The sequence below is a fragment of the Bison bison genome, unplaced genomic scaffold (assembly GCF_000754665.1).
Source record: "Bison bison bison isolate TAMUID 2011002044 unplaced genomic scaffold, Bison_UMD1.0 scf7180017864365, whole genome shotgun sequence".
Taxonomy (NCBI): domain Eukaryota; kingdom Metazoa; phylum Chordata; class Mammalia; order Artiodactyla; family Bovidae; genus Bison; species Bison bison.
This window is the reverse complement of record NW_011494937.1, coordinates 2,915,109-2,940,250: the sequence shown is the minus strand read 5'-3', so window position 1 is coordinate 2,940,250 and position 25,142 is coordinate 2,915,109. Positions and strand designations below refer to the sequence as shown.

General features: G+C 46.0%; 1 protein-coding gene across 1 annotated transcript in view; it reads left to right on the top strand.

Annotated features, from left to right (window-relative positions):
* LOC104999867 (mucin-16-like) overlaps nucleotides 1–25,142 on the top strand; it is a 116,103-nt gene that overhangs the window by 11,628 nt on the left and 79,333 nt on the right. The window contains 4 exon segments of the mRNA XM_010855496.1: nucleotides 9,675–9,767; nucleotides 18,216–19,219; nucleotides 19,221–22,722; nucleotides 24,678–24,782. Of these exon segments, the coding sequence (XP_010853798.1) occupies nucleotides 9,675–9,767; nucleotides 18,216–19,219; nucleotides 19,221–22,722; nucleotides 24,678–24,782 (4,704 nt within the window).

Below are 25,142 nucleotides of genomic sequence, written 5' to 3'. Positions count from 1 at the left end.
TTGTTGATGTTTCTCCCAGGAATCTTGATTCTACCTCGTGAGTCATCCAGCCCAGCATTTTGCATAATGTAATCTGCATAAAAGTTAAATTAGTTATAGTACTCTTGTCTGGGAAATCCCATGGACAGAGGAGCCTCATGGGCTACTGTCCATAGGGTCGCAAAAGAGTCAAGACACATCAACAATAATAGTGGTTAAGACTCCACACTTCCAACTCCCCTCCATACAGGGGGCAAGGGTTCCATTCCTACTTGGGGAACTGAGATCCCACAAGCTGCAGGTGAGGCCAATTAAAAAAAGAAAGAAAAAAAGACAGTTCAGTAAAAAGAGAAGAGTGAATACAATAACAGAAGCTGAATTAATGAATAGGTGTTCATTTGTGTAAAGGGCATGGTGATCATTGGAAAGATGAGTGAAGGATTCTGCTGTTGGGCTGGGGAACTGTGAGAACATGGCTGTGGTTTAAAGAAGATGAGAGGATGGATTCTGTGGGATATAAGGACAGAGCAGAGAGTTTCACCCTCAGCGCTATTGATGTTGTTGAGTTTAGTCACTCAGTTGTGTCCAACTCTGTGACCCCCGTGGACTGTAGCCCACCAGGCTCCTCTGTCCATGGGATTTTCCAGGCACGAATACTGGAATGGATTGCCAAGCCATTGTCCAGAGTATCTTAACGACCCAGGGCTTGAATCTGTGTCTCCTGCATCTCCTGCATTGGCAGGAGGATTCTTTACCTCTAAGCCACCAGAGACCCACTATTGAGATTAAGGCCCGGTAATTCTTTGCAGGAGGGGCTATGCATTACAGTTGTTAGGAGCATCCCTAGCTTCTGACCACTAGATGGAAGTAGAAGATCACTAGCTTTGACAACTGAAAGTGCATAGATAATACCTGTTCTCTGGAAGAACAATCACAACGGGTTGAGAAGCACCATTTTAGAGACACAAGGGGATGGATCATTAAGGACCATGACACACTAAGGAACTCTATCCTGTAGGCAGTGAGGATCCATTGAAAGATTTCAGAAAGGGAACTGAGAAATGGTTAGCTTTTCATCTTCAAGAACTTCCTGTGGTTGCAACACCCTCCTGTTTCTCCTGCCCAAATTTACTTTTCTTTAAAAATTTTTTATTGCAGTATAGCTGCATTACAATTTATGTTAGTTTCTTCTCTACAGCAAAGTGCATCAGCTATGCACACACATACATACATTTGTTGTTTAGTCGCTCCGTCGTGTCCAACCTTTTCAAGACCCCCATGGACTGTGTAGCCTGCCAGGCTCCTCTGTCCATGGGGATTCTCCCAGGCCAAGAATACTGGAGTGGGTTGCCATTTCCTCCTCCGGCGGGATCTTTCTGACCCGGGAATCAAACCTGTGTTTCCTGCATTGGCAGGTGGGTTCTTTACCACTGCACCAACAGGGAAGCCCAGATCTAACCATATCATCAGCTATTTTTCACATAACAGCACACAAACCAATCAAAGATAGTCCAGAACAGATTGGAGGCTACAATTCATGTATATAGTCCCTCTTTTTTGGATTTCTTTCCCATTTAGGTCACCACAGAGCACTGAGTAGGGTTCCCTGGCCTATATGTAGGTTCTTATTAGTCATCTGTTTTATGCATAGTAGTGTATATATGTCAATCTCAACCTCCCAGTTCATTCCACCCAAATTTATGTATTCTTGTTCAGAAGAGTTGCCCATGTTTCGTCCAGCCCCTACTATATAACAGTTCACACAGACCCAGCTTTGTCCAACAGAGCCCAGAGATTCTACCCAAATCTCACACCACAAAATAAAACTGCAGGAGCTCAGTAGTAGGCTTCCCAGATGGCACAGTGGTAAAGAATTCACCTGCAGTGTGGGAGACCTGGGTTCCATCCCTGGGTCGGGAAGATTCGTTGGAGAAGGAAATGGCAACTCATTCCAGTATTCTTGCCTGGAAGGTCCCATGGATAGAGGAGCCTGGAGGGCTACAGTCCATGGAGTCACAAAGAGTCTCATATGACTGAGCACGCATGCAAAGCAAAGCAAAGTAGGTTTGTAGCAGCCAACTCCACTCAGAGGACTACTTTTTTTTCTTTTAAAATTTTATTTATTTTTAAATTTTTATTTATTTATAAAATAATAAATAAAATTTATTTGGATCTTTGTTGCTGTCCGAGGGCTTCCTCTAGTTGCAGAAAGTGGGGCTACTCTTCTTTGCTGTGCTTGGGCTTCTCACTGTGGTTCCGGGTTCTAGAGCACAGGCTCAGTAGTTGTAGCACACAGGCTTAGTTGCCCCTCGGCATGTGGGATCTTCCCAAAACCAAGGATCGAACCCATGTCCCCTGCATTGGCAGGTGGATTCTTTACCACTGAGCCACCAGGGAAGTTCCAGAAGACTAGTCTTAAACTTGAACACCAAGAGATAACAATGACCCATCCCTAATTGAACCCACAGGCCCCACTGCATCAACGACATCTACCCAGTCCTTGACAAGACCAGGCAGCAGCACCCACATCACACCGGAGAATTCTAGACCCACAGGGACCACAGATTCAACCAGCATCAGCAAAACCAGTACTTTAACTTCTGGAGAACAAAGGAGTCCTGAGAACATCAACCTTTCCGGCGTTTCAGAAGTGACAATTACATCTCCTTCTACCATCTTTGTCCCAGAGAACACCATCAACCATTCAACAGTGGCTGAAAATGAGACCAAGGGAACTTTGAGTGCCTCTATATCTTCACCTGAGACCTCTGCTACTGAAAAAAGACACAGTTGGGGTACCAGCTCTAACACCTCAGATTTGAGCACTGTTGACAGCCAGCAAGAAAGGTCTACTCAGGTCTCTCCATCACACACAGCAGGGGAGCTCAAAAGTCCTGACACCACTACTGATGGGTATAGCCCCAGCACAACTGCCCCCAGGAGCTCTGCCATCTCCAGGACACTAGATTCCAGCACCTCATCAGAAGAAATGTGGGCCGGCACAGGTACAAGTGAACCCTCAAGTGAACTCCAGTCCACCTCGGGGACAGAGACAAGTCCTACAGAGGAAACAGTGACCACTGACACAGACCCTATCCACACGTCTCTTACTACCTGGGTGGTTTCTGTGTCCACTGAGCCAAGCACAAGCTTCACTGAAACAGCATCACCTGGAGAAACATCTTCAGACACACCCACCCTAGAAGCCACAGCTGGCCCAACGGCTGAGGAGATTACACCTTCCACTGAGATCACATGGACAGGTGACAGTGACACAGGTATCAGTCAGGATACAGCACCCCTACCTACAGGAGACACAGCTCCATCTGAAACAGCTATAGGTTTGACTTCAGCCTTCGGTTCTGCCCCTGTGTCCATGCTGACAGCAGTGACCATGCTGGATCCTGGCTCAAGTGCTCCAGGAGGGACAACCCCAACATCAAGCAAGACTTCTTCCAAAATGCCTGGGAAGCCAGATTCTAAGGAGGGAACAAGCCAGGTTCTGACTCTATCCAATGCTGAGCATCACTTCTCCTCTCCTGACACCAGCCCACCAGGAGACCTCATGAGCCCCACCAGCGTTCCTCTGCTCCTGTCCACCTCCATTACTGATCCTACAGGATCACGGTCCAGCCCATCTTCAGACCACATGGGCACCTCCTCCAAGGACACAGAGACCCCTGGGAGCACAGAAAGGACAGAGCCAAATCCAGCTTTTCTTCTTTCCAGAACATCAAGTCATACAGAAACCAGTACTGAAAGAGTCAGAGGTACTACTTTCCCTCTGGACCACCCATCTCCCTCAGGGGAAGGGACAGCAAGGACTGTCCTCATGCCTAGTACATCCCCTGATGCCACAGACTCACCTCCCATCACAACAGCCAGCACCTTGGTTTCGGAAGTTTCCACTGGTCTGGCCACCCTCGGCATCACCCAGGTTCCAGGAGTGAAAACTACATCCCCTTCCACCACCTTTGTCTCAGAGGTGACCAGTACTCATCCATCTATGACTGAGCAACATACCAGAGAACCTTTGACTGCACCTGTGGCTCCATCTGTGACCTCTGCTCCTGGAAGGGAGAATAATTCAGCCACCACTTCTGCCCCCTCCCCAGGCTTCAGTTCTGCGGACGGCAGGGGGACAAGCTCAATTCAGGTCTCAAAATCCCATCCAGGATGGGAGCTCAGAACACCACACACCACTTCTGAAAGACACAGCCCCAGCACAACTGCCCCTGAGAGCTCAGACATCTCCAGGACACTTGATTCCAGCACCCCAGGAGAAGCATCACGGACCAATTCAGGTACAAGTGAACCCTCAACTGAACCCCAGTCCACCTGGGGGACAGAGACAAGTTCTGGAGAGGAAACACTGACCAGTGAGACAGGCCATATCAACACCTCCAGCACAAGCTTCACTGAAACGGCATCACCTGGAGAAACATCTTCAGACACACCCACCCTAGAAGCCGCAACCAGACAAACCACTGAGGAGTTTATGTCTCCCACTGAGATCTCTCAGACAGGTGACAGCGACACAAGGACCAGCCAGGATATGACCTACCCAACTACCAGAGACACAGCTTCCTCTGAAGCTATTACACATTTGACCCCGGCCATCAGCAGTGCCCCAGTGTCTATGGCTACAGCAGTGATCACAGTGGCTCCTGGCTCAAGTGCTCCAGCAGGGACAACCCCAACATCAAGCAAGATTTCTTCCACAATTCCAGAAGTCTTATCTACAGGGAATCCTGGTTCTGGAGAGCCAAGCAGCTGGGGTCTGACTCCATCAACCTCCAGACATCATTTTTTCTCTCCTGAAACCGGCCCTGCAGGAGATATCATGAAAAGCACCAGCCCTCCTCTGCTGATGTCCACTTCAATTCCTGGTGGTACAGCATCAGGGCTCGGCACATCCTCAGATCTTACGTTCACCTCCTCTGTGCACACAGAGACCTCTGAGACCACAGCAAAGACAGAGCCCAGCTCGGCCTCCCCTCTCTCCAGTACACTCAGTAATGCAGAAACAAGTACTGAAAGAGTCAGAGGTATGACTTCCACTCTGTTTGTCTCATCTCTATCAGGCAAAGGGACAAATGTGCCCTCAGGCTTGGCATCTCTCTTGATATCACAGGTTCACCCACCCTCCCCACACTCACCCCCTTGGCTTCAGAGGGGTAAGCTGATCCTCATCCCCTCAACCTTGTCAATATTTCTTGAAAGAAATCCACTTTTCTCTCTTCACCCCTTCCTCCTCAGCAGAGACCAACAGCCACCTATTTATTGTTAACACTGTTGAGTCGCTGAGTCATGTCCGACTCTTTTGTGATCCCATGGACTGTACCCACCAGGCTCCTCTGTCTATGGGATTCTCCAGGAAAGAATACTGGAATGGGTTGCCAGTTGCTTCTTCAAATGATCTTTCTGACCCAGGGATCGAACCTGTGTCTCCTACAATAGCAAGCAGATTCTTTACCACTGAGCCACCTGGGAAGCCCCACCTACCGGAGAGGAAACCAAGGGAAATTTTGAATCTATCCATGTCTCGACCTGAGACCTCTACTTTCAGTTTAATGACCACTTAGGTCATCACCTCTGCCCCCTACCCACAGCTTCCTCACCATGGAAACACACAGCACACATTCAACTCAGATTTCTTCATCCCATCTAGCGAGTTAGCTCAGAGCCACAAGCAGTGTCTCAGTTACAAACTCCACCAGGACAGCCCTTCTCACCATCTAGGACTTCTGCGTTGCGTCTGCAGTAGTGATATCCAACAACGGCACTTTTATTTATTTCACTGTATGTCTAAACAGAATCTGGCCAGAGACCAGTTTAGTTTTTTATTTAATTATCTTATTTATGTATTTATTTTTGACTGTGCTGGGTCTTCGTTGCTGCAAGGGCACTCCACTAGTTGTGGAGAGCAGACATTACTCTCCAGTAGCAGTGCCTGCACTTCTCATTGCTGTGGCTTCTCTCTTTGTGGAGCACAGGCTCTAGTGTGTGTGGGTTGCAGTATCTGGCTCAGTATTTGCAGGTTCGATCCCTGAGTTGGGATGATCCACTGGAGAAGAGAATGGCAACCCACTCCAGTATTCTTGCCTGGAGAATTCCATGGACAGAGGAGCCTAGCAGGCTACAGTCCATGGTGTCGCAAAGAGTCAGACATGACTGAGAGACTAACCATTTCATTTCAACAATTTCATTTCAACACTTTCAAGATGATGTTTTGCACCAACCACTATTTCAGCCTCTGCCTTTTCTCTCTTTGCTTCCATGGTGGTTCCTAGACTTACTTCTCCAATAGCAACCTCCATGGAAAGGACTTCTCTTAGGGAAGCACCCATAGCCACACACAGCAGAGACACAAGTGGCCCAGTCACTGTTCATTCTCTAGCTCCCACCAGTGTAAAATCCACAAGGGGCTCTGAGTGTGAAAGAAAGATGGGAACAAGCCACTTGCCCGTGGGAACCACATCTCCCTCTGAGACATCTACAGATTTTTCTTGGCCAAGAGCAGTGTCCCAAACTCAATGTCTCCATTTCAGTCAGTGGATGCTTCTAGCTCCAGCCCTCAAGCCAATTGGTTGGCACATTTTCTTTTTTTTTAATTTTACTTATTTTTTGAACTTTTTATTTTGTATTGAAAGTGAAAGTCACTCAGTCATGTCCGACTCTTTGTGACCCCATGGCGTAGTCCATGGAATTCTCCACGCCAGAATACTGGAGTGGGTAGCCATTTCTTTCTCCAGGGAATCTTCCCAACCCAGGGATCAAACCCAGGTGGCCCGCATTGCAGGCAGATTCTTTACCAGCTGAGTTACCAGGGAAGCCCATTTTGTACTGGTATATAGCCAACTAAAATGTGATAGCTTAAGGTGAACAGTGAAGGGACTCAGCCATACATATACATGTGTCCATTCTCTCCTAAACTCCCCTCCCCTCCTGGCTGCCATGTAACATTGAGCAGAGTTCCCTGTGCTGTACAGTAGGTCCTTGTTAGTTATCCATTTTGTTAACTTATTTTTTAATTTTTATTTTTTTAACACCAAAAACATTTTGTATTGGGATATAGCTGGATTAACAATGTTGTGATAGTTTCAGGTGGACAGCAGGGACTCAGCCACACATATACATGTATCCATTCTCCCCCAAACTCCCCTCCCATCCAGGCTGCCACATAACGTTGAGCAGAGTTCCATATGTTGTACAATAGCTCTTTGTTGGTTATCCATTTTAAATATAGCAGTGTGTACATGACTTTCCCAATGTCCTTAACTTTCCTTCCCCCTGGCAACCATAAGTTCATTTTCTAAGTTTGTGAGTCTCTGTTTTGTAAGTTCATTTGAATCATTTCTTTTTAGATTCCACATATGAGGGATGTCATGTGATATTTCAAATGACATTATTTAATTATTTTTAATGACTGAGTAATATTCCATTGTATATATGCACCACCTTTTTCTTTCTTTTCTTTCTTTCCTTTTTTTGCCATGGGTCCGGCTTGTAGGATCTTATTTCCCCAACCAAGGATCCAGCCTCCAATCCCTGGCAGTGAAAGTGAGAATCCTAACCACTGGACCACCAGGGAATTCCCAGTTGGTACATTTTCTGATGCACTCTATCATTTGACCCCTGGTGGGATTACACTTTCTGGGACTGGAACCAGCCCACCTCTGACTCCACACACAATTGCAATTCACTCATCTCTTGTCGGAGAAGGCAATGGCACCCAACTCCAGTACTCTTGCCTGGAAAATCCCATGGACAGAAGAGCCTGGTAGGCTACAGTCCACCGGGTCGCTAAGTCAGACACGACTGAGCGACCTCACTTTCACTTTTCACTTTCACGCACTGGAAAAGGAAATGGCAACCCACTCCAGTGTTCTTGCCTGGAGAATCCCAGGGACGGTGGAGCCTGGTGGGCTGCCGTCTATGGGGTCCCACAGAGTCGGACACGACTGAAGCAACTTAGCAGAAGCAGCAGCATCTCCCGAACCTGGCTTTGCTAGAAGCAACCAGTTCCATGTTTTGTCCTCATCTCCTTCTGCTCTCATTTACACAGTCACAGTGACCACATTTTTCAGTAGCATGTTAAGGGATAAAACTGAAACTAGTAAATGGGAACAGCTCAAGTTACCTTTTATGACTTCCTTATCACCAAGGCATATCGCCACAAGAGTTGGTTTATGGGAGCACACCTCTGGTCCTCCTGGGTATTCCACCTCATTCCCTCAATGGAGTTGTCAGAAGGGAGAGTCTCTGCCCCTAGCATCTACCTTATTTTTATTTTATTTATTTATTACTTTGGCTGAGCTCTGTCTTAGTTGAAGCATGCGAACTCCTGGTTACGGCATGCGAACTCTTAGTTGCAGCATGTGGGATCTAGTTCCCTGAGCAGGGATCAAACCCATGCACCCCTGCATTGGGAGCTCTGAGTCTTAGCCACTGGACCACCAGAGAAATCCCCACCCCCAGAACCTCACCTTTAATTAACTAACACATCCAGTTTCAGCCTTCACATACCAGTCTGAGAATGCCAGAAACACCACCTCACCTCCTGCGCCCGGCTCTGCTAGAAGCAACCAGCTCCATGTTTTGTCCCCATCTCCTTCTGCTCTCACTTACAAAGTCTCTGCAGTATCCTTCACCTCCCCTTTCAGTTTCCACTTATCTCATCGGGTCATTCTATTATCTGTATGCAACTAGTGACACTTTTAGCATTCTTGAGCCCAGATTCAGGTCCTTCCAGCCAGAGCTTAGCTTTTCCCTTCCCAGAGGTAGAGTGTGTGTGATAATAATTATAAAAGAATGATAAAAGAAAATGACAAAATGAGTAATCAAGAAATAATTGTATATATTAACTAACCAGATAAAATAACTCCAGGTATTATTCTGATTTTACTTATGTGGAGTCCAAACGATAGGAGTGAAAAATTAAACAATGGTGAGTTCACACATTATAAGTGATGGAGGGACTTCCCTGATTGTCCAGTAGTTGAGCCAAGGGTGCAGGTTCAATCTCTGGTTGGCAAACTAGGATCCCACATGTGTGGCCATAAATAAATGAATAAAGGAGAATCCAGTGTTTTTATTTTACTTATTCAGTTGTTTATTTGGGGCTGTGCTGGGTCTTCCTTGCTGTGTACTGGCTTTCTCTAGTTGCAGCAAGCAGGGGCCACTCTCTAGTGGCGGTGTATGGGCTTCTCATTGTGCTGGCTTCTCTTGTTGTGAAGCACAGGCTCCAGGCACGCAGGCTTCAGTAGTTGCAGCTCCCAGGCTTTAGAGCACAGGCTCCGTAGTTGTGATGCATGGACTTAATCACTCCATGACATGTGGGAAATTCCCAGAACAGGGATCAGACTTGTGTCCCCTGCGTTGCATTACAGACTCTTAACCACCACACCACCAGGGAAGTCCTCAATATATTTTTTTAAGTGATGGAGACATACTATCACCAAATGTTTTTGCTTGAGGCCAATACATTCAGCAATCCCACTATTTTCCACAATTAAGACGCAGGTCATATTGTGGGTTTGATTTCATGCCAATAAGAGAATTATTCCTTCCAGAGTGCCTTCTCAGAGGCAGATGAGGCTCAGATACTGAGCCAGGATCTAGCAAGAGCATTTCCTGTGGATGTGCATCTTAAGGGGATGGGAGACTAACACTTCTGTCCCCTTCTCCCTCAGGGTCAGTGGCAACCACCACCATGGATCTGAAGGAACCTGGAGGCACCACACAGCCAATGGGTAGCTCCACATCTCTGGAGACCATCAGTCTGGGTATGTATGATCATATTTTGGTACATAATGCTTGAGTCTTTTCTCCTGGTCTTTGGAGTAAGAAGCTTCCCTGGTGGCTGAGCAGTAAAGAATCTGCCTGCCAATGTAGGAGATGCAGGTTTGATCCCTCAGTCAGGAAGATCCTCTGGAGTAGGAAATGGCAACCCACTCCAGTATTCTTGCCTGGAGAATTCCATGGACAGAGGAGCTTAGTGGGCTACAGTCCATGGGGTTGCAAAGAGTCAGACGTGCTTGAGTGACTAACAGTTTCACTTTAAAGTAAGATAATTGATTGTCTGTGTTCCAGATTCTAGTAGATAATCACAACTTTCTACTTTTGTACTCAGAGGCCATTGATACTCATTTTTAGGGAGATTTCTAATCTGACTTCTAACATGAATTGCTTCTGTTTGGTAATTTATATTCGCAAGAGCCAACTGCATCCACTTAGGAATAAATATAGTGACTCTACAAGTCAGCGGCCAAGTATGAAGGGTTTTCCTAAAACAGGCACTATCACTAAGATAGATCAGTGGTTGCCATGAGCAGGAAACATAAAAGTGAGATGCCATAGGTTTATTTTATAGGACAATTCATTGCTAAGATGATTATAACAGAAGGTGAAAGAATTCTTGTCCACTGTTACAGCTTTCAATACATGGCTTGTAGTTGAGAGGAGGTATTCACTTAAAATGCTTAGAATGATGCAAAACTTCACTGAGAGTTTGTCTGGGACATTCTTGAAAGTTTATACTTTTATCATTTTTTTTTATATCTGCTGTATCTTTGCAGTAGCTTAATGTTTGAAATTATTTTGTGGAATTTTTTTAGTAAATATTCAAATGTGGCAATAGTGTCTTTTAAATATCCCCAAGCCCACGAATCTTTGAAAATATTTTTTATATATACAGTAACTTTATGTGTAAATATATAAGTGGTACAAGTTTAAAGGATGTTGATGTTCCATGTTTTTTTCCTGATATGTTGTCCAATTGTTTACAGTTCTAAGGAATTCTAATAAAAGTGTAAATATGCGATAATAATTTGACATGTCCCTCTGTGCTAGAAGATAAAGGGTTTCTGTTCTTTTCTGATGAGAGAAGTGAAAGCATATAAAAATATGTAGGAAGAAGGGGACTTCCTTGGGGGTACAGTGGTTAGAAATCAACCAGCTAAGGCAGGGGACACAAGTTCAATCCCTGGTCTGGGAAAATTTCACACACTGTGGTGCAATTAAGCCTGTGTGCCACAACTCCTGAAGCCCACACACTCTAGAGCTCATGTTCCACAAGAGAAGTCACTGCAGTGAGAAGCCCAGGCGCCATAACTAGAGAGCAGGCCCTGCTTGCTGCAACTAGAGGATGCTTACACGCAGCAGTGAAGACCCACCGTAGCCAAAAAATATTTAAATAAATAAAGAAAAAGAACAGAATAAACTCAAAGTATAAGGAAGGAAATAAAAGTTTAAAAAAGAGGATCAATATCCTCCCTTGTTTCATAGGGAATATTCAATGAGTCAGCTCAATTCTGATTCTTAAGACAATTGAAATGACTTATTCACATGGCTTGGCTCCATAGGAAGGACCATAATGAACATGTATGCCCTTTTAAGCACATGCCCCACCAGCCTTCAAGACTCTGCAACCAGCTTTGTTATGATCACCAAAGTAAACCCAGGTTGGTCCTTTCCTGGCAGTCCAGTGGTTAAGACTCCACGCTTCCATTGCAAGGGTCATGGGTTTGATTCTTGGTCAGGAAATTAAGGTCCCACATGCTGAGCAGTGTGGCCTAAAAAAAAAAAAAGTAATCAAAGGTTCAGTGACAGATAAATTTGAACTCAGAACCATGATATGGGTCAGCTCCATAGTCATTCCTTCCATTGCCCTGAGTAAAAAGACAATGACAGCTAAATAGCAGCTATAATACATAGACCTGTGGGTGATGCTTATTCCTCTGCTAGCCCAAGGTCAGAACAGACAGCCGGAAGTGACCTGACACTGAGCGTCTCCTCTGTAGATACAGACATAGCTATTACCACCTCCAGAGCCTACATTATTTCAGCCTTGGATTTCTGGTAGACCAGAAGACTCAACCACTATCAGCTTTATCAGTATTGCAAGAGACTGCTGGCTACCTTCTCTTCAATGGGGCCAAAGTCTGAGTCCATCCCAGGACAGGAGATCATTGAAACTACATCTCCACCTGGGGCCCTTTCTGTGACATCATTTCCTGCAGAGCTAACAATCGAGGGTGGGGACCTCACTCAGAAGGTCATCACCTCCAGCCCCAAGGGAGTGAGGTCAGTTTCACCTTTAATACCTACCCTACAGAGGAGGCTTCAAAACCCCACCCAGCACCCAAGCACCAGGGGCTTCTCCATGGACTTCCACAGGCACAGCTGGCCACTTATATGATTTTCCTGAAGTCAATAATACAGGAAGAACATCATCGTCCTTAGCAACGGCCACAGCAACAGGATCTACCCATCATTCTTCAATTTTCACTGGAATGATTCTGGGAGCTCTATAGTCCCCTTGTTCAGATAAAAATCACTGACCTCAGCACAAGACTAGAGGCCTTAAGTCCAAGGAACATAAGCACATCTGCTCCCACTGCAATTTTTCCTGATGACCAGGAAGTGAGCGCTCTGAGATTTCAGGTACAAACTCAACTCCCCAAGGATCTGATATAACAGCCCTCCCTGTTTTCATTGCTTCTCTTGAGCTGCCAAACACACAGACTGACATAATGGCTCCCCTCCAGCCTTTATGCCTGATGTCTCCATTTTGGATTTGGCCCCTAGAAGATCTGTGTCTTCAGCATCTATAATAGGTTCAGTTCATGTTGGAACCACAAAATCTCAAGGAGTCACCTCAAGGTCCAGTGATAACTCATCTGTCTCATTGCTGCCATTCCCTCCAAGGACCATGACAGATGGGGTCACGTTGCCACAGTCAGTCAGTAGCACTGAAGTGTCCATCACCGGAGAGCTTGTGCTCACCAGTGGAGAGCCAGAGCAGAGCTCCGTGCTTTCTCCCATAATGACTTCTATATCTTCGAGACAGAAGTCCACAGTTTCAATGACTCTTCCTGGAGAGATCACATCTCCAGTGAGAACCCAAACCCTCAATTCAAGTGCCCAGGGACAGAGCCTAGGGGCTCCTATATTGGAGATGACAGATCCATCCATCTCTAGAAGTGAAGTACAGACATCTTTGACCACACAACTGACCACAGAAATAGCATCAGTCTCTTCCATCTCCCTGGAGACAATCAAGGAGTTCTCTCACTTTTCTGGACCACTGAAGACCACAGAGCTTGTGGGCACAAGCATGGAATCTGGGATCAAGAAATCTCCAATTTTAATCAGTAGTTCACCTGATAGACTGGCCATTTCGAAGACCACCCCAGACACAGAGATGAATCATTTGACAGAAGCAGCAGTGACCACTCATCAGGCTATCAGTTCTGGTTCTGAGCCATGTTCCTCTGCCCTTGCACACTCAGGGTCTCACAAGACCATTTCTTCAGTGGTTACGATGTCCACTGTGGAGACCACCAACCTGTCTCAGACTTTTTCCACTTATCCTGTGTCTACCGGGACTCAGGAAGAACCTGTTTCCACTGAAACCTCTGGGCCAATGGAGACCTGCTCAGCCATAGAGAGAAGCACAATCCCTTCTCAGGTGGATGGTGCTGCTGCTACTGATGTCACCAGGACTGAGTTCACATCTCGGGACAGAATGTGTAGCCCAGACCCTGCTCAGTCCTTGGGGATATCCAATATCTTCAAAGGAACCAATGTCAACAGTTCTACCTCCTCTTCCAACAGTTTTACAATGGAATCTTTACATATTACCTTTACATCAACGGGTCCCACTAGGATGAAGCCTGGGGATGCAGTTGTTCTGGACAAAACAATCACAGATTTCTGGGAAGAGATACCCTTGGATATGACTAAGATGACTGCTCCTGTGAGCAGAGGTCCAGGGACACTATCATGGAGAAGCTTTTTCTCTAAAGAAGAAACCAAATTTCTCTTTTCCCCAGTCTCTTTTCCCAGCTTCATCTTACCTTCCTCCAGTTCCTCTGAAGCACGGGAACCCACAGTCCTCATGTCACTTCCTCCTGCTTCAGAGCTGACACCAGTCACATTATCCACAAACATTCAGTCTCAGAAAACCAACACTTTCCCAGGTACTGGATCCCCAAAAGATTCCTGCTGGGCCCTGAGCACCGCTACAGGAGAGGACAGGACCCCTGGGATGACCACTGTAGACATCACCACTTCAGCGGCTAAGGATGAACCACCAAAGGTCCCCATATCTGGCATAGCTGAGACTACACTTACCAAGGAGAGCTCCTCTGGTGCAGAGTTCAGATCTGCTCCAGTCCTTGACAATTTCACCCCATTTACAAGTAAGAACCCTCAATTCCTTTGCATTGGAATTCTAAGCTTTTGTGGATGTGACTGAATGGGAGAAGATGGCTGTCAGGGATCTCCTTTAATACCTCCTAGGCAGAATCTACCTTAAAAAAATGTTTATGTATTTAGCTGTGTTGGGTCTTAGTAGCAGCATGTGGGATCTTCATTGAGGCATGCGGGATTTTTCATTTCCGTGCACAGACTTGCTATCAAATACCATATAATATCACTTATATGTGGAATCTAAAATACAACACAAATGAGCATACCTATGAAACAGACTTAAAGACATAGAGAACAGACTGTGGTTGCCAAGTGGGCCAGGGGTGGGGAGGGAAGGATTGAGAGTTTGGGATTAGCAGATACAAACTACTATATATAGGATGGATAAACAACACGGTCCTACTGTACAGCACAGGAAACGATATTCAATACCCTGTGATAAAGCATAATGGAAAAGAATGTGAAAAGGAATATATAATATGTATAACTGAATAACTTTGCTGTATAACAGAAACTAATACAACATTGTAAATCAAACATATGTCAATAATTTTTTTTAAAGGAAAAAATTATCTTCTTTTTTTGTCAGAAAATTATTTTATTGAAACCAATCAAATGAGAAGTCCCCACAATTAACAAAAAGCTTTTCATCCCTTATGACCATCTTGAGGGTTTGATTTAATATAAGATTTAATGTAAAAGAGACAGTTATTCTTTAAATCCCTTCTGAGAGATAAATGAAGGCATTGCTAATCCAGTGTCTAGTGAGAATGGTCCTCACAGATCCATATTCTTAGGCAATCAAAGGTGACACCTCTGTCTTCTACTTCAGGGCCAAATGAGTCTGTGGCCACTATCACCAGGGAGCCAAGTCAAGGAGAACATGGAGGTGCCTCTCGGCCAACCAGTAATCCTGCATCTCTTATGACTACGATCAGTGTGGGTAAGTAGGAGCACCATCTCTACCTCTCTTTTTTATAATTTTATTTATTTATTTTTGGATGTGCTGGGTCTTTGTTGACACATGGGCTTTTCTGGAGTTGTGGCGAGCAGGAGCTACTCTCTACTTGCGATACATGGGCTTCTCACTGAGGTGGCTTCTCCTGTTGCAGAGCATGGGCTCTGGAGTATGAGGGCTTCAGTAGTTGTGGCTCACAGGCTTAGTTACTCCAAGGAGTGTGGGATCTTCCCAGACCAGGGATTGAACCCATGTCTCTTGCCCTGGCAGATGGATTATTATCCACTGAGCCACCAGGGAAGCCCATCATCTCTATTTCCTTCAAGGCTATCCCATGTCTGTCCTTTCCCCTCATCTCTGGGGTCAAAAGTTGGATTGTTTAAGGAAGTAAAATGACAAGGCTTGAAATTGATTTCTTTGACTTTTTGCCCCTCTGAGGATGTTGATTGTTTTTTTCCTAGAGATTGTATTCATGGAACACGTTTATTGCTTCACCTTAGTTATTTGTATTGTTCTTAATAATAGCCAATCAATTCAGCAACAGAAAATGTCACAGGGCCAGTTCTCTGCCCACTTTGTTTCTAAATCAGAGATCATCGCTGGAATCTTGTGTTGATAGGGAGGACACAGACAGACTTAAGGTAATATAGGTTTCTTTTGTTGCAGTAGAAGAAGGGATCATGGTCCTTGGCCATGCCACCATAGTGAGAATAATATGAAAAAGTAGTCCCCAGAAAGAGTGCTCTTAGAAGATTGAGCTTCTCACCCCTGTGGCAGTTACATGTCCTTCTCCTCAAGGATGGGAAAAGGGTTCAGGGAGACAGATGAATTTGAAAGAGGTTGAAGGTAAAGAAAAAGAATTCTGTCGCCTTTCTAGTCTCTTGCTTCTCAAATAGAAATCCTTACATGGCCTTTCGGTGAACTAAGATTTAGGACATCTAGAGGAGGCTGCAAGTTGTAGGTTGAAAGTGGTTCAACAAGAGCAGGCACCAAGGAGGAAAGTAAAAACAGAGTAGGGAAAGTCTCTAGCATGGGTAGAGTCCAGATTCGTCACGCCCTTCCTTGTACAGAGTCTTTCTTTTTAGGGTATGCAGTACACTGGGTTCCAGGTAACAATTTCTTCTGAGCAAACAACATGAGTCAAAGCCCTCACCCCACTCACCCTAATCCCAACCCACTCTGATCCAACTTTGGGATGGTCAGTATGTTCCCTGGTGTCCAGACTCTGGAAGTGTGGTAGGAAAGGGTAAATATTTTCTTTTCTGGAGAAGAAGGAAATATTTTGAATTGAAATCACAGGAAGGAACAAATTATATTGTCAACCAGGAGGACACCCTTTCTGTATCGCTTGCATATCACCTACCAACTCGCTTTCTAATCACAGGTATGTCCACAAGAAGCCCAGAAATGGCTACAGCCTTGAAAATCATAAGCTCCCAGGAGCCTAGCATCAGCCCAGAGACCAGGTATACTCTGGAAAATTCTCAGAAGACTTCAACAGCAGCTCTCCCTATGGTGAGCACTGTGGAACCAGGTACCCTTCAGTCCATGGCCACAGGGAGTGGCCGCATCAGCCTCCTGCACTCACCCTCAGGATTCATGACAGCAGCCAAGTCACCAGCAAGAGGAACAACTACAGAATGGGTCTCAGGCTCCCCATCTGAGGACTGGACCAACACTCACCTTGGGACTCCAGAAGGAACCAAGAAGTCACCAGGCACAGTGTCCTCTATCCCCCTAGGGTCAGCTCCTAAAGTCACCACAGGGACTAGTCCACAAAGCAGCCCAACTCAGATTTCAAGGACAACTGGAATGAGGTCAGAGCAGACAGCTGGGAGGGACCTGACTCTTGGTGGATCTCCTGGGACCACAGACATGTTGCCTAAAACCTCCATAGAACCAACCATATTGGCAACTCTGACCTCTGAAAGCCAAGCCATGACCAGCCTCACTAATGCCTCAGAAGGAAAAACAACCTCTTCACCATCTGTCACATTCCCCTCAATGGGGTCTAAGATGCTGGCGGCCATTACAAGTGTAGTGACCAGTGATGTTGCCTCTGATCTTGAGCAACTATCACAGACCTCATCTCCTGCAGCAGTGAGCACCACGGATGTAATCACAGCCCTCACTCCAAGTATCACCACCACGGAAACCAACTCAGTCCTGACTACCAAGCCTAAGCCAAAGGAGAGTGTGGGCACCATGGACAGCACCCTGGCCACAGAGACCAGCACATCTGCTCTTGAGCACCCACTCACGTGGCCATCCACAGCTTCACCAGCCTCAACGTTTGGTCCCTGGACCATCCCAAACATGACTTCAAGCTTGGAAGCCACAAGTTCTCCTACAGCAATTTCTGCAATGGGTAAAACTTCATCCTTAGCATCAAGCACTGAGTCAGGCTCTGAGGCTACCCTCCATGACCTTGTGACTGTCGTCAGAACCAGCCTAATCATCCCATCCTCCTATGCTTCAGCTGAAAAGACAGAGGCCAGCACAAGTGTAAGAACATCTAGTCTTTTAGATGAAACTGCATCTGTGCCCATCTCAACTTCTGTTGTTGAGAGGATGAGCACCTCATTTGCTGACATTTTAAGCACCAGTTGGACTCCCAGTAGAAGACAAATGGAAGCCATGCATGTCTCAATGGCTTCCATGGGCCATCCAGATACAAAGATTAGCCCCAAGGTCCTCCCATCCACTCCTCTGCCTGATTCTCTGTCCACTCATGACTGGGTCACCATGAGTTCTGTGTCATCAGCCATAACCACTACCTCAGCTCATCAAGGGGTCACAACTCCTTCCAAACTCCCTTTGGAGAACATGATCAGCACAACTACCTCTCAGCCAGAAACCTCCACAGGGGACATTACAAGTAGGATCATTCTTGCTACAATAGTAAGTAGCCCTAAAGTCACTTTATTGAGAAGCCCAGATCTTGCTAGCAAGGAAGCAGAGAAGAGTTCTACCCAGCTTTCCACCACAGCTGCTGCAGATCCAGGACATTTGTCTATACCGGAAGGGAACAATACCTTCTCTCCTGTACCCGCAACCTCAGTTCTTACCTCTGACTTGGGAAAAACCACAGAAGTTTTGGGCACAAGCTTGGAACCTGTGACCAGTACACTTGAAAGTGTGAACAACATCTCACAGGAGATACAAACCTCTTCAGAAGCCACCAGTGATACAGAAACAACTCATTCTTCAAGAATCACAGCAGTAACTGATACGGGGATCACTAGTTCAGCCAACACAGAGCCACCCAAAGCCACATCTGCAGTGGTTATCTCTTCTACCATAAGAGACACCAATGTCTCCACATCAACTCCAGACTCTTCCAAAACTGCACAGATTGAGACAGAGCCAACATCCTCCTTGACCGCTGGACTGAGGGATACCAGCACCCATCAGGAGGAAAGCTTAAGTAGAGATCCTTCCAAAAACACAGCAGTAACCAATATGAGGACCACCGATGATGAACACAAATCACGTTCCTTTGTCTCAACTGACTCAGAACCATCCAAAACTGTACTCCCAATGAATACAGCCATCACCACAGGGAAAACCACTGTTTCCATCCCAATGTCTAGCTTCTCTGAGACTCCAAGAATTGAAGCTGAGACAAGTTCCTCCTTGATGTTTGAAATGAGGGAAACCAGCACCTCCAAGGAAACCAGCTCATCCACAGAGAAAACTACTATCCTTCCTGATATGAACACTAGTTCTGTTACTGAGGTGACAAAGATGGAAGACAGCACAGGTGCTGAAAAGATGTTTTGGACAAGCCCTGCCTCTGTGGAAGAAACCAGCTCTCCATCTTCCCCAGTGACTTTATCTGCCGTGACATCACCCTCCCCCGAGTCTCCCACATTACCAGGGAGGAGCCCCTCCTCTCCTCCCCCTGTGACTTCACTTCTTACCCATGGTCTGGTGAAGACCACAGACACATTGGGCACTGGCTTGAGACCTGTGACCAGTTCACCTTCCATTAACATCAGCTCCACCATTGAGACACTGTCCACTTCTGGAGTCTCCACAAGTACAGAGGCGATTCAGCCTTCCTAAAAGCACAGCCAGGACCCATGGGGTCAACACAAGTTCTGGACATGAAGCTCATTCCTCTACCCCAGCTGACTCAGAGCCATCCGATGTCACGTCTCCAGTCATTTCTCTTTCCACCTCTAGAGAGACTGCTGTTTCCACAGCAATGACTCACTCAACTGAAACAATGATGATTGAGACAGACTCTACATCCTCTCTGAGCCCTGAACTTAGCGAGACAAGCGCCATCCCACAGAACAGTTCAACCACAGAGAAAATCACTCTTCTTTCCAAAGTGCCCACTGATACAACTACTGAGCTCTCTAAGACACAACCCATCTCCTCCACCAGCATCTCCAGCCCTGGCACCATTCAATCCACAGTGTCCCCAGACACTCCTAAAAGCATCATCACCAGCCTCTCCACATCCCCTATGACCACAGAATCTGCAGAAATGACCATCACCAGCCAGACAGGTCTCCCTGAGGCTACATCACAGGGCACACTTACCTTGAACACAGTGACTGAAGCCTCTGGGCCAGGGACTCACCCAGCTGTGACTCAGAGCTTTACACATTCAGAGATGAGCACTCTCATGAACAGGGGTCCCCAGGATGTGTCTTGGACAAGCCCTGCCTCTGTGGAAGAAACCAGCTCTCCATCTTCCCCAGTGACTTTATCTGCCATGACATCACCCTCCCCTGAGTCTCCCACATTACCAGGGAGGAGCCCCTCCTCTCCTCCCCCTGTGACTTCACTTCTTACACATGGTCTGGTGAAGACCACAGACATATTGGGTACTGGCTTGGCATCTGTGACCAGTTCACCTTCAATTGAGATCAGCTCCACCACTGAGACACTGTCCACCTCTGGAGTCTCCACAAGTACAGAGGCGATTCAGCCTTCCAAAAACACAGCTGAGACCCATGGGGTCAACACAAGTTCTGGACATGAAGCTCATTCCTCTACCCCAGCTGACTCACAGCCATCCAATGTCACGTCTCCAGTTGTTACTCTTTCCACCTCTAGAGAGACCACTGTTTCCACATCAGTTACTCACTCAACTGAAACAATGATGATTGAGACAGACTCCACATCCTCTCTGAGCCCTGAACTTAGAGAGACCAGCACCATCCAGCAGAACAGTTCAACCACAGAGAAAATCACTCTTCTTTCCAAAGTGCCCACTGATATGACTACTGAGCTCTCTAAGACACAACCCATTTCCTCCACCAGCATCTCCAGCCCTGGCCTCACTCAATCCACAGTGTCCCCAGACACTCCTAAAGGCATCATCACCAGCCTCTCTACCTCCCCTCTGACCACTGAATCCGCAGAAATGACCATCACCAGCCAGACAGGTCTCCCTGAGGCTACATCACAGGGCACACTTACCTTGAACACAGTGACCGAAGCCTCTGGGCCAGGGACTCACCCAGCTGTGACTCAGAGCTTTACACATTCAGAGATGAGCACTCTCATGAGCAGGGGTCCCCAGGATGTGTCTTGGACAAGCCCTGCCTCTGTGGAAGAAACCAGCTCTCCATCTTCCCCAGTGACTTTATCTGCCGTGACATCACCCTCCCCCGGGTCTCCCACATTACCAGGGAGGAGCCCCTCCTCTCCTTCCCCTGTGACTTCACTTCTTACCCATGGTCTGGTGAAGACCACAGATATATTGGGTACTGGCTTGGCATCTGTGACCAGTTCACCTTCAATTGAGATCAGTTCCACCACTGAGACACTGTCCACTTCTGGAGTCTCCACAAGTACAGAGGTGATTCAGCCTTCCAAAAGCACAGCCAGGACCCATGGGGTCAACACAAGTTCTGGACATGAAGCTCATTCCTCTACCCCAGCTGACTCAGAGCCATCCGATGTCACATCTCAAATTATTACTCCTTCCAGCTCTAGAGAGAACCCTGTTTCCACACCAGTGCCTCGCTCTACTGAAACTACAATGATTGAGACAGACTCCACATCCTCTCTGAGCCCTGAACTTAGAGAGACCAGCACCATCCAGCAGAACAGTTCAACCACAGAGAAAATCACTCTTCTTTCCAAAGTGCCCACTGATACAACTACTGAGCTCTCTAAGACACAACCCATCTCCTCCAGCAGCACATTCATCCCTGGCCCCACTCAATCCACAGTGTCCCCAGACACCCCTGCAGGCATCATCACCAACCTCTCCACATCCCCTATGACCACAGAATCTGCAGAAATGACCATCACCAGCCAGAGAGGTCTCCCTGAGGCTACATCACAGGACACACTTACCTTGGACACATCAACCAGCTCTCCATCTTCCTCAGTGCATTCATCTGCCATGATGTCACCCTCCCCTCAGTTCTCCATAGTACCAGGGAAGAGCCCCTCCTCTCCCACCCCTGGGACCTCACTTCTCACCAGTGGTCTCATGAATACCACAGAGAAATTGGATGCCATATTCAAACCAGTGACCACTTCATCTCCACCTTTGAGTAGTCCTACCATAGAGACACTTTCCACTTCTGATTTCTCCACAGATACAGTGCAAATTCTTCCTTCCATGCACACCACAATGACCACTGAGGGTTCCAGCAGTTCTGGCCATGAACTTAGTTCCTCTGGCTCAAATTTCTCTGAGTCCTCCAGGATCACATATCCTGCTTCCTCCAGGGATGGGATCACTCTTTCCACATTAAAGCCTTCCTCCTTTGAGACCACAACATTTGAGACCAAGAAACTTTCCCATCTGACACCTGGACTGAAGGAGACAAGTATGACCCTGCGTTTTGGCTCCAGCACACTCACGAACACACCTGCATTGGCTCTGTCCACTCATGGTTTGAAGAGTCCCAAGATGGATGTTACCTCTTCTGTGACATCATCAGCCCCAGTTCAGTCTCTGTCTACACAGGATACTGACGTTCCAGTGAAAACAGTCACGCGCTTTTATGCTTCTCCCTCCGTAATAGGATCTGCTGGCGTAACTCTCCCAGAATCCAGTCTTTCTATGCCTGTATCAGCAAGTACTCATCACCTACACACAGATATGGTGTCTTCAGCTGAGACCATTCTTGCTAACACACTGACATCTCCCGCATCAGAGGCCATGGCTTCCTTTGCCACATCTGGAGTTCCAGGTGCCATCTCAGCTACCTCCTCAGATGGTCCATTTTCTAGGACAGAATCAGACCCCAAGGAGGATACCAGGTCTACCACTGCAAATGGTCTATCTTCTTCGGCTTCAACACCATTCCCTTCTTCAACCTTACATACCACTGATCCTTCAATGAGCTCCCTTTCTCATTGGATTCCTTCCTCCCCAGCCACCCCAAGCACAGTAGACACCAACCTTGACACAGAGAGCAGAAGAACGAGTGAATCACCCTTGGTTATGACCAGTACTCTGCAGACTTGGACCCAGCCATACAGGACATCTTTGCCACCCACTATGGACACTAGAATGACAGGGAATGTTGGTTTGGGAACAGTGACAAGTTCTTTTCAAGTTATTCCACACTCAACACAGTCAACAAGTAAGGACCCACAGCTCCTACACTCTCATTATTTGGGGCCTGGCTTCTTTCCTGAGAGGTAAAAAAGGAGTTGGGCTTCCCTGGTGGCGCAGATGGTCAGGAATCTGCCTGCAATGTGGGAGACCCAGGTTCAATTCCTGGGTCAGGAAGATCCCCTGGAGAAGGAAATGGCATTAATCAGGAGTCTGATTGTTTGTTGATGTTTAGTTGCTAAATCACATCTAACTTTTTTGTGACCCCATGGACTGTAGCCCTCTAGGCTCCTCTGTCCATGGGATTTCCCAGGCAAGAATACTCAAGTGGGTTGCCATTTTCTTTTCCAAGGGATCTTCCCGACCCAGGGATTGAACCCATGCCTCCTGCATTGGCAGGCAGATTCTTTACCATTGAGCCACCAGGGAAGCCCTAGGAGTCTATTACTGCACCAGAAATTCCTTTAGAAAAACTATATGTTGATCTATTTTCATTTCCAGGCACTGAGATGGGCATTGGGGAAACAAAACTAAGTAAGCAAGCAGTTGAGTAATTAGAGTACCATGATGGATATTCTAACATTACTGCTAATTCTAATGACAGCAATAATAATAACAGCAACAAATGTTTATAGAACACTTCTTCTGTGTCAAATGCTATTCTAGTAAGTTGTTTAATTCCCATTGGAACACCGTTTGAGAAGGAATTATTATAAACTCGGTTTACAAATGAGTTATAGAGATATAGAGAGAGGTTGAGTAATTTGTTCAGAGTCATTAAAGCTGGTAAGTAGTAAGAACTCAGACTGTATAAGCAAAAGCATGGCACTAGGAACCATGCTCTTAACCACTTGGCTAGGCGGGAATGGTCAGAGACGTAGAAGAAGCAGGAGATTCCTAGAAGCCAGAGGGAGAGTTTTAAGAAGTAATGGTTAGTTCTGTCAAATGCTGCAGAAGAGCCAAGTGGAAATAAGGTGAGTTCTTTGACAACATGTGGTCCTCAAAGATTCTAGGAGCATCACTGAGTTTTAGAGGACTGAAACGACAGGTAAAGTAATACATAAATAAAAGGAGAGATTCCCCCTTTAAACTGAGCCTGTTTCTATATTGAGAACAGAATCAGCAAGGGAAAGAAAAAGGAGTGAATGAAAACTGAGGGAAAAAGTATCTGTGGATATGGGAGGACCTTAAGACCTAGGAGGAGAAATACCACATTCAAAAGAACAGCAGATGAGGGAGGGAACTTAGGGGGATTTCATTCCATGGTTAAGTTGAATTCAACCACAGATTTTGTCTGGACACAAATCCAGTGAGGCCCTCCAACTACTCCAGCACTTGTTCACTAGGCAATATGTACAGGAGGGTGATTTACTTCTCAAACTAGCTTTAACAATTCACAACCAAGTTCAACACATTGAATGGAATTGATGCATCCTTAAAACATTACTTGGTAGTTGAGTCGTGGGTGTTCAGAAAGCAAGTGATGAATAGAATGGTAAAAAGGTAGAACTATGGTTGGGTGGGAGGAAGGAAGAAAGGGAGAATGAAGAGAGAGACAATTGAAGAAAAGATGGGTGTATAGAAGGGAGGGTGAATATATAGTGGGAAGGATGAAAATAAGGAAGATGGGTGGAAGGAAGGATCAAAGGAAATGAAGATTGAAGAAATAGGGATGAAAAGTTGCAAAGAAAGAAGAGAGAAATATGAAAAGAAAGATGCATGGTAGGAGGAAAGGATAAAAGGATGAATGGATGAAAGAATAAATGGGTAGATATAGGGGTAGATGGATGGTTGAATCTCTGGGTGAATGGATGGATCTATGAATGGGTGTGGCCACTCAAGACATATAGCCCTGGTTCCAGTCCATACAGATGGTTGAGAAGAATTGAGTTGTGTAGTCAAATTAAGTGGATCCATTTAGATCATGTTCTCCTTCTGGAAGAGATGAGTTACCTTAGGTTTCTTCCCTACCTTCTCCTACAGGCACTGATGACATTGTGAAGCATATCACAAAGATACCCAATAAAGCAGCCCATGGAGGCACCACCATCCATATTCCCCAGGCATCCACGTCTGCTAGTCTTACAGGTAGGTTCAACACTTTATTTCCCAATAATATGACTTATGCTTTTATTTCTTGCTTGAGAAGGATGAAATGTTTCTTTTTTAAAAAATTAAATTTTTTCTTTCTGTATGTCTTCTTTGGAGAAATGTCTATTTAGTTCTTTGGCCCATTTTTTGATTGGGTCATTTATTTTTCTGGAGTTGAGCTGTAGGAGTTGCTTGTATATTTTTGAGATTAGTTGTTTGTCTGTTGCTTCATTTGCTATTATTTTCTCCCATTCCAAAGGCTGCCTTTTCACCTTGCTAATAGTTTCCTTTGTTGTGCAGAAGCTTTTAAGTTTAATTAGGTCCCATTTGTTTATTTTTGCTTTTATTTCCAATATT